The sequence below is a fragment of the Phalaenopsis equestris genome, unplaced genomic scaffold (genome assembly GCF_001263595.1).
Source record: "Phalaenopsis equestris unplaced genomic scaffold, ASM126359v1 Scaffold000552, whole genome shotgun sequence".
NCBI classification, from domain to species: Eukaryota; Viridiplantae; Streptophyta; class Magnoliopsida; order Asparagales; family Orchidaceae; genus Phalaenopsis; species Phalaenopsis equestris.
The window spans coordinates 1619479-1630307 of NW_018164992.1; the positions used below are offsets into that span (position 1 = coordinate 1619479).

General features: G+C 39.2%; 1 protein-coding gene across 1 annotated transcript in view; it reads right to left on the minus strand.

Annotated features, from left to right (window-relative positions):
- Nucleotides 1–352: 352 nt before the first annotated feature.
- The window catches only part of LOC110029156 (CSC1-like protein HYP1), a 57179-nt gene continuing 46702 nt past the window's right edge, over nucleotides 353–10829 (minus strand). The window contains 1 exon segment of the mRNA XM_020731314.1: nucleotides 353–748. Within this exon segment, the coding sequence (XP_020586973.1) occupies nucleotides 560–748 (189 nt within the window). The 3' untranslated portion in view covers nucleotides 353–559.

The following is a 10829-nucleotide window of genomic DNA, read 5'->3' on the forward strand; positions in this document are numbered from 1 at the left end:
AGACCACGTGATAGTTAACTGTTCAATAAAATAGTAAGAGTTTTACAGACATACCGACATATTTACAAATCTAACACCTAAATTGTTATATTTACAAACATAACACTTAAATGTTTACCATCACATTAGAAATACAACAATTACACACTTTTTGAAAAAGAAATTCTCTTTTTCATGCGTAGTTTATCTCTCCAAAGTGTTATGGATGTATGTAAATAAGAAATGTGTGGCATGTAGGACAGAGATGTTTCTTGAATATGGACGAGTTTATGATTTGGTTGATCATTTAAAAAGAAGAGATAATCATGAAATCGTGGACTCCTAAATATGAATTTTTTAAAGGAATAATCATAAAATACAATATATATAAATATAATTTACAGGAGGGGAAAATCATTAGGCAAAACAACAAACAGGCACAAAACAATCAAAATATGCATTGAAGTAGGAAAAAAACAACATTTCATCCACTGATTGCAAAACCTGAGATAATGCCCGCCACAGTTTAGCTCCAAAATGATATAGCATTCAAGTTGCTGAAGTGAGAACAGAGCCGATATCAAGAATGAGCCGAAGAAGATAGCAGTGGAGTGCTTCGATCATCGCCGTCACCATCGTCGTCGCCGTTGTCATACTGTGACCGATCTTTAGAAACAAGAGGCGGGTCATTATAGGCGGTTTTCAGTCTATTGAAGAACTCGTTCATTTCCGGATCGTTTTGATCGCTTCGATCCTTTTTTATTAATGTCTGCAAACAAAACAGCCAGTTAGGGAAATATCAGTTCAGCTCATATCAAGAAGAAAGTTACCAGTAGAAGTTACTGTTCTTCATTCATGATTTATGCATAAGGAGTGGAAACATAATGATAGATATATTAGAAAATTTTTTAGCATAAAATTCATTGAAGATGATTCTTAAATTGATGCAATTTTAAATATGATATATTAGCAACCCTATGCAACAAGTTATCAGCCATTTTGATTCTAGAGTCTCTAAGTGTGATAAATGAACCCAAAAACTCTTTTATGGAGGACCATTTCAAACATTATTAAAAGAATCTGCAGACTAATTTGACACTTTCATAAACTCTAAAACTAAAAAGGCTCCAGTTGCAAAAATTCAATGGACTACTCTGATACTTTCTCATTCCCAAATAATGCAAAGTCAATTTTCTGCAACTTACTATAATAACATCACCCACATTTCTTAAATATGTTATTCATCCATCAATTAATTTTGTCATAAAGTTATTTAGAGATTCTCATTCATGTCATACTTGACTATGAAAGACTACATCCCCCCATACACAAATTCATATAGCACATTTCCGTTTTAAAAATAACACTTCTGCAAAAATAAAAAATCACTGTACTAGCTCTCAATCCAATGGAAATAACAATCACAAAAGATGAGTTTTTTCACAACCGATTTATGTAGCATTTTTTTTTTCATCACAGTAGAAGAAGATGGAGGTCTACGTTCTGAGGATGGATGTGTTACTAGGAGAAACCTTTGATGGCAGGTTAATTATGAATATAAAGGTGAGTACGGATCAAATAAGGAACTAAAATGAATAAATAAATAAACATTTTTGTTTAGGACTGTAAAAGAGCATTGAAACTTGAAAACAGTAGCAAACCTAATTAGGTTCAGTGAAGTCAGTTTTGCTCTGGTAAGTAAATTTATATAAATTGATTGATTTTGGCTAATGTTTAACGTTTTAGCAGCAGCAACAACAACAATAAGCCTTTATCCCAATGAGCGGAGTCGGCTACATAAATCCTTTTTCTCCATTGTGCCATATTGAGTCATATTTTCATTTAACAACAACAACAACAATAAGCCTTTATCCCATTAAGCGGGGTCGGCTACATGAATCCTTCTTCTAGATTGTGTCAAATTGAAAGTCATATTTTCATTTAATTTAATAGATTAAGATCATTATTGATAAAATATGCCCAAGTCTTTTTAGGTTCACCTCTGCATTTCTTAACATAAGTCTAGTCTAAAACATCTACTCTCATAACCAAATCATTAGATGGTCGACGTTTAATGTGACCAAACCATTTAGAACGACTCTAATTTTGTTAGCCACTGGAGCTACACCAACCCTATCACGAATAGATCCATTTCGCATTTTGTCTCTAAGTGTCATGCCGCTTATTCACCTAAGCATTTTCATCTCAGCAACGCTAACTTTGCTTTATACTTCTCTTTTAAAGGCCAACAATCTACGTCACAAGCATTGTAGATCTCACCACCATCTTATAAAATTTTCCTTTTCAAGTATGAGCCGCACTTTTTTATCACACAATAGACCCAATGAATTTCTTCACTTCAACCAACTTGAATTCTACTAATAACATCCCCATTTATATCACCATCACTTTGAACAATAGACCCGAGATATCTAAAACGCTCACACCATTTAATAATTTGATCACCTATAATTATAACTTTGCTACTAGAGCTATTACTACTAAAATTACTTTCCATGTATTCAGTTTTAGGTTGACTCAAACTAAAGTCTTTAGACTCCAATATAGACCTTCATAATTCAAGTTTTTTTCTTGAACTCTTTCTCTAATCTTATCCACAAGAAGGATATCATCAGCGAAAAGCATGCACCAAAGAACATCAAACCGAACCAAATCAAGTTAAGCATGAACTCTTTTGACTGCCTAAATAAAACATAAATGTGGATCAGTGATCAGAAAGACATGTCTTCGAAGCCAAAAATCAGTGTTGATTTACTTGTCTCTGGAACTCTAAAGGGCTCATAAATGGCACCAAGCCCATTTATGAAGTTCGAAGCCTCTAAAATGAGCCTTACCTTCATGTTTGACAGAAGAGTTCTTCAAATCAACATATGTTGGCATCTTCAGTTGGCCAAAACTATGCATAGTTGACCAAGGCATGTCCTGTTTGACCCACATTGTCTTAAGCACCTCAATTGCTCCATCATATATTCATTTGATTAGAATGACCTAAGAATCAATTGATTTGATCTAATAACTTCGATTAGTGCCCAATTGGCCCAAACCATATGGTGAAGGCAAAATTTAGCTCTATTGCAAACTTATGGCTTTCTGAGATTCAATGGATAAATCTAATTTGAAGTAACGATAGTTTGGGTTAGCCTATCTAGGCCTGATTGGTCCAATCCTAGTACATCACTATTATGGTTGGATGAGTGGTCTCCTCTATATAGAACATGTGTCCTGAGATGGTGAATTCATATTGGACAAGTACTCCAATACAAGCAAAGGATGAGTGCTGTAAGATGGATGAGACTATCCAAATATAGTCAATGAGAAGCAACTATAGAATACCAGCTTATCGAATATTGATAGCTACCCATAGGTTGGTTAATTGTCGAAAATGAAACAACAATCAAAAGCACTTGAGCTAAAATTTGGCCGGCTAGATATTTTTGTTGAGTGCTCATGCTGACTACTAGCAAGTTTTATCGAGCTTTGTTGTTGAGTTCTCACACTGAGTATTAGCTAAATACGTATTGTTATCAGAGTAGTAGATACTTCTTGATCAAGTTGAGTCAATCACTTCTTTTGGGTACCTCCTCACACCGAACCGATTAAGTTTAACTAACCAGTCCAATGAAATCAAGTGCAGATAAGTAACAAACTCGGCGAGAACAGCCTAGCAGCTAGGCTGCAAGAAAGGGATTCTGGCAGCTGGGATGGCAGCGAGTCGGCACGGAGGATGGTCTTGGACCATTGGAACAACAATGATAGGGCAGGGAAGTGCTAGAATAACAGCAAGGCTATAGGGACGCGGTTCAGGTGGCTAGAACAGCAGTCGACATCAAGGCAAGGGTTGTCCAAGGACTGCAGCAGTGAGGGGATGGTTGGAATTACTGCAGAGTTGGAGAAGGATAAATACCCCTTGAGAACGAGCTACAACCAGAGCACCACTGTATTTCTTGGAGGGAGATAACTACCTAGGATGAGTTACAACCAAGTCACCTTCTCGCTTTTAGATACAACCTTTGGAGGGGAAAATTGGATGTCGCCGTCTATACCGACACAAATCTAACCAAAGAACTGCTTTAAAACACAACACAATAGGAGGGAACACTATACTTAGAAGGACTGGCCAGTCCCTCCTTTGCTTGGACCGAATTGGTTCAGTGCCACTAGTGATGTTCGTCGCGACTGGGGCGAGAACAATGCCCTCATGTCACACAAACTCCTTGCTCATGAGATTTACGCTCCCTTCAATGACTTATCTATACTCTTCTTTTTCCTAAACGACAAAGGGAAGCATGCTCAAGCCTATGATGCTTTAGCTACCCTTTTTTAAACCATTGATCAACTTCATATGTCTACAATAAAATATAGATGAACAACTTTACCCTTGACTATGTCTTCAGTTTAAGATGATCAAGGTTTGTACATCAAGTAGTGTGGTTCATCTAGCCTTCAACTAACGGTACAGTTCACAAATGATAAGATTAAGTAACCCTAATCACACCTAAAGTGTATTAATTTGGTGCAACTATGGCCCTATGATGCAAGGAGAAGTGAATAAATTAGGAATAAGCACAATCCAACACCCAGCCCCCCAACACTCCTTCACAAAGCAACTTCCTTGTCACACAGTTGCGATAATAAACTTTTCTCCATAGTTACTAGAAAATTGTCAATAGCCCTCATGCTCAAGGGAGCAGGCAGTCTGGTTCACAACACATTTCACTCCCTCTCTAGTTTTAATCATTAGCCATGACCCATGCTACAACTTAAACTAAGGATGATTTTCCATGTGCTCAAGAGAGCAGTGCATTTAGTTCTCCATGATGACTCTCCCGTCTTTGCTGCCAAAAAGATCAACTTCTAGTTCCTTATTGTTACCTTGGTTTTACACACTTGGGGTTGACTACATGTTACTGGCTGACGGCCTCATTATTAAGAAATCCACCGATAAAACCGCACTTGTAACAATCGTATAACTATTGATGCTTTGGGTTATACCGTTAGGATGCTAATATCTTCAACAGAGATATATATATAAAAAAAAATAAAAAAAATAAAAAATAAAAAAAAAATCCTTCCAATGGCTCCCAAGTTTGAAAATGCTTCAAAATCAACGACCTAATAAACAAAATCCAAAAAAACTAAATATTCAAAAAAAAAAAAAGCTCTAAACTGTCAGTCCTATCAACCAACTATATTCATATTTAAATGTTTTGAGTCCTAAATGTAATCCTTTCACCAAGTCTCTCGCTACAGTCAACTTGGTCTCCCAGATTGTACTCGGGCACACTCCAAACCAATTGGCTAAGCAAGTTTGATATTTGTACTGCTAATCTTGATTTTAAACAAACTAGTTGGTTTCCATCGGTTCTCGCATGGGCCAACCGTAAACCGACACAAAGTGATTAGCTTAGCTATCAGAATCAACCAATCATCAGTTAAGGTAGCATCTTTTGCCTCCAAAACAAACCATCCAACAACTGCAGCATGCCCTACTCAATTTGATGGAATTAAAAAAATTAAAATTCATAAATCCATTATCCTTAAAAGTTCATAAAAAATAAAATATGAACGGAAAATTTATGAATTTTATATCATGAAATTGTAGAAAGATCCAACCTACCCAATATCATAAAAATCAATAAATTTTGTTGAAGGAAAAATATTCAATATTTTAATTATTAAAATTTTATACAATATTTCCTAAAGTTAATGGAAAGTTAATCCAGGCTTCCAGAAAATGATTGAAAAGAATTATTATGATACTTAAATCAAAGCAAAAGCCTAGAATCTCTAAGGCCTCTTACAAAACAAGTTTGCTAGTAAACCAAGCATACGGGGTTAAAAATTCATGTCAGACCATAAAATATCTAAACACTCCAAATATTCTTAAACTTAGGGATTCCTCCCTAAATAGAACAATGAAAATGGCGAAACATCTATTTTCCTTTCATTGGCCCCTGCAAGATGAATCAAATCACCGACATGGCTAATAGATTGGTATTTTTTGTAAAACACAATAAGAATGACTAAATATTTTGAAATGCCTTATGCTCCTTAAAACGGGGCTTCAGAGGCAGGCTGAATCAGCCAGATTGGGTCCCGGTCTGGTCCAGCCATGGGGGATGGATTTGCCGCCCACACTCCCCATTCCTTTCCTAATTCTTGCCTATCGGGAATTGGCATTCATATGGGGCAGGATTTGCCGCCCACTGCCTCCCTTATCCTTTTGTGTTTCTCGCTTGAATTTATTTATACACGTGTGTTGAGTTTAGGGTTAGATTATTGTGTCTTTCTTTTATATTTCTGTGTGGAGCCTTCTTCCCCTTCCTAGGATTGTATCCGACAATAGGTGGTGCTTCGGTTGTATCCTGCTCAGACGGTGTTGTATATCCTTCCCGATTTCCTCCCCAACCCTCTCCCTTACAAGCTTAGCCACCGACATGCACCAACAATTTCCTATTTTCCCCTGCCGTCCCTTTCCTTGCAGCCACAACTACTATGAAACCTCTCCAGCCGCCCAATCTGCACCATAACGACTCCCTACCACCTTCCCTGAAGTGTCGCAACCCTCATACCACCTGCTGCCACACCCGTTGTTCAACCTTTCTAGCCGCCGAACCTGCACCCTGCCAACTCCTTGCCACCTTCCCTGAAGTGCCGCAACCTCATAACACCTTCCATAGCTACTGCCTCCACCTCCTTTTCAACATACAATTGATGCCAACACTTCTTCCTGATCCTGACCACCGACCACCACACCACCCCTTCCAAACACCTACTTTACGCCCTCTACCACCGCTACTCCCAACCACCTCGTTGACACCACCGTTGCCCTCGAATCTCCTTATCCAGCTCTAGACGAAGATTGGTGTTTGTTATGTTGCCAATTTAATTTTAGGTCGTGTTTGTAACCCTAATCATTTGCTTGATAAAACTTGCTCCCGTTACGATGGGTTTGATTAGTTTCGGTTTCATTTAATATCATAGTTAGCTTAACCCTCAAAAATAATAAAAAAAAAACTAGAAATTTTTCTTTCTACCCTAAACATCCCCTTCCAAACCCAAACCCAAACCCAAACGTGGTGATATCTGTCAAACCCTAATCGGGAGGATCCGACGTTACGACAGAGACTAACAAAGTTGGATGATCGGACCCAAGGAGAGATTACTCTCGTCCGGGATCCGGAGAGTCTAAGGGGAGACATGGATGAGGATCTGAATCATTTACACAGGGAAGATCACAACAAAAAAAAAATACAGGCCATGCCGCTTGGGAATCTAATATCAGAGGAGGCTGAGAGAAGAGACCAAGTGGACTTTGGTATCAAGGTGGACCTCATAGTTTGAATGAGGTATGGATCAAGATGAGTTCATTGATTAGCTGCAATCGGTTGAACAGATCTTTGCATATAAAAATATGCCAGAGGATAAGTGGGTCAAATTAGTTGTTATTAAGTTGAAAAAGAGCGTCACTTTGTGGCGGGAGAACTTACAGAGACAGGAAAAGAGAAGACAACAATAAGATTACTAAGTGAGAGAAGATGAAGAAAGTCATGCAAAAGAAATATCTTTCACCTCATTGTTGTCAGGACATGTTCTTGAAACTCCATAATTTGCGGTAGCAAGATCTTTCCGTGGATGAGTTCACAGCTCAGTTCGACCACTTGTAGATGAAATGGCTAACGAGCTGGAGAAGCACATTGTAGCCCGATGGCTTGGGGGCCGAAAACTAGGTATTAACAATATGGTATAGATACAACCATACTGGACGGAGAGGGACGTTCAGACTCTAGCCATGAAATTGGAAAAACAATAGCAGCACAGTAGACAACAGTCGTCCTTCAGGCAACAAACTTCAATTAGGTAATCACCTAAAGCTACCACAACTGACAAGGGTACATTGGGAGGAACTAGCAAGCTCGGACATGAAAACGACAAGCTGGATCAGAGTGGGAAGAAGCAGAAGAAAGGCATCTCCTTCAATATAGTATCGGTCAAGAAGTGTTTCAGATGTCACGGTTACAACCACATAGCCTTCAACAACCCCACGAGTCGAGTCGTCACACTCACATATTAGGGCGTAGTTGAGAAAGTAGAAGAGGAGTAAGACGATAGTCCAAAAAAGGAGCAACTCTAGTTTCATGGGGACGAGGGATAATTTCTAGTCATACGAAGAGTTTTGCAATCCGAGCCAGAGCGAGATCAATCCTGGTTGAGACAATATTTTCACACTAAGTGCACCATTAAGGGTAAGGTTTGTAGCTTAATCATCGACGATGAGAGTTGTGAGAATGTTGTGTGCATGTTAATCGTGAAGAAGTTGGGGTTGGACACGCAGAAGCATCCTCAGTCATATTCTTTTAACATGCTGAAGAGGGTAAACAAGACGCGTGGATCAGCAATTTCTGATTGAATTGTCTATTGGGGATCAGCTATAAGGGCAAGTAGTGTGACGTGATTCCGATGGACGCCTTTCACATTCCGTATGATAGGCCTTGGCAGTTCGACCACAAGACTCAGCATGACGACTTCAAGAATATTTACTCCTTTAAGAAGAAATGGAAATGCATAGTTTTCTTACATGTTAAGGATAGAGAGGAAGAGAATATTGAGAAAGCATTAGTCCCCCGAGCTAACATCCTGCAGTCAGTTCGAGACACCCCAACGACACTAGCATTAGTACTCCTGGAGGGAATAGAGGATGAGAATGAGGTACCGACACCACTGCAGCCACTAATACATGACTTCCAAGAAGTCATGATTGATAGTCTTTCCAGGGGATCTTGAGGGGAGGAGGGGGGCACCAATGATGGACACTCAACATGTGATAAACCTTATACCAGGATCAGTACTACCGAATAGCCGAATTGACCCGCCTACAAATTGGGGCCTATAGAGTACAATGAGCTATAACGATAGGTGCAAGATCTCATTGTGAGGGGGCTAGTCAGAGAGAGTATCAGTATGTGTTGTTCTCGCCCTGATGGTGCCCAAGAAGGACAGGTTGTGGCGAATGTGTATCGACAATAAGACCATCAACAAGATTACTATCAAGTACCAATTTCCTATATATCGCCTGGATGATCTCTTGCGCCAGTTACACAGAGCCAATTTCTTTTCCAAAATCAACTTGCACGGTGGATATCAACAGATACATGTGAGGCCAAGAGACGAGTGAAAGAACATTTTCAAGACACGGGATGAACTACACGAGTGGACATTTATGTCCTTTGGCTTGTCAAACGCCCAACACCTTCATGAAGTTGATGAACAAAGTATTTCGGGCCAATATTGAAAATTTTGTCATGGTTCAAATCGAAGACATTTTGGCATACAACCAAACTAAAGAGCACTTGCAACACTTGAAGGCAGTGTTTGAGGTATAGCGAGCAAAGAAATTATATAACCATCCAAATAATTGCCACTTCATGAGATCCAATTAAGCTTTCTGGAGGCATTCAAATTGACCCTGTGAAAATTGAGGCTATTATAATATGGACGACACCACAATTGTTTACCGAGCTGAGGCAGATTCTGGGGCTAGCGTCGTCCTACCAGTGATTCATCAAGAATTTCAGCACTGTCACCACCCCTCTAGCAAAGCTTTTGAAAGAAAAGAAGTTCACTTAGACAGCGGCAACTCAGACCAATTTTGACACTCTGAAGGAGAAGATGACTTAGACATCCATGTTAGCATTACTAAACTTCAACCAATTATTTGAGCTAGAATGTGTGCATCTGGCATGGGGATAGGGGCAATAGGTCACCTATTGACTTTTTTAGTGAGAAGTTGAATAATTTTAGGAGGAAGTACTCTACATACGCAAGGAACTTTATATTATTGTATGCATTTTGGAGCATTGGAGTCATTGCTTGCCGACGAGCGAGTTCACGTTGTTCATAGATCATGATGCCCTGAAATTTTTCAATAGTCAGAGCAAACGGAAGGGCGGACACGCCACCTAGGTGGAATTTCTAGCATCATTCTAGTTCTTGCTTAAGCAGAAAACAAAAAGTCGGAATAGCGTAGCAGATGCACTAAGCCGTCGTCACCTTTTTGATGACATCAATGTAGACTAGAGTTGTGGGTTTTGTACGAGGCAAAAAAGGACTTCAAGGACATTAGTGAGCAATGTCAGGAGAAGCCGACTGGACAGTACTGCTGAGCAGATGGATACATGTTCCATTAGAGCCGGTTGTGCATTCCCAGGTGCTCGCTAGGGTTATTGTGCAGGCCAACCACAATGAAGGAATGGCAAGATATATTAGCAGGGATGAAACTCACCCTCATGATAAATTTTTTTTTTTTGCCACAATTGATGAGACATGTGGAGACGTAGATAGTGCAAAATTTTCCATCTGGCAAATACAAGAGAGCAAAATTTTGGAGTGTAAACTTCATTACCAGTATCTTCGTGGTAGGTCTCTTGAGGACACAGAAGGACAATAACTCTGTGATTGTTGTGGTGAACTGATTCTAGAAGATGACACATTTCGTACCATGACACTGGACACTAGATGAGTTATATCACTGATTAATAATTCAAAGTGATGGCGAGGTCGCACGGGATTCCCAAGACCATCACTTACGACAGAGACATTAAATTTTTGAGCCACTTCTGGAGAACCTTGCAGGTGAAGCTAAACACCAAGCACCAATTCAATTCAACTGCTCATCCACAAACAAAGGTAGTGAAAAAGAGCCGAGGAAACCTTCTCAGATGTTTCATGGGAAAGAATATCAAGTAGTGGGATCTTATTTTAGCTCAAGTTTGAGATTTTGTATGAGCACAATCCGCTCATGCCACTTGAGTTGGAACCACTCCTGCTGA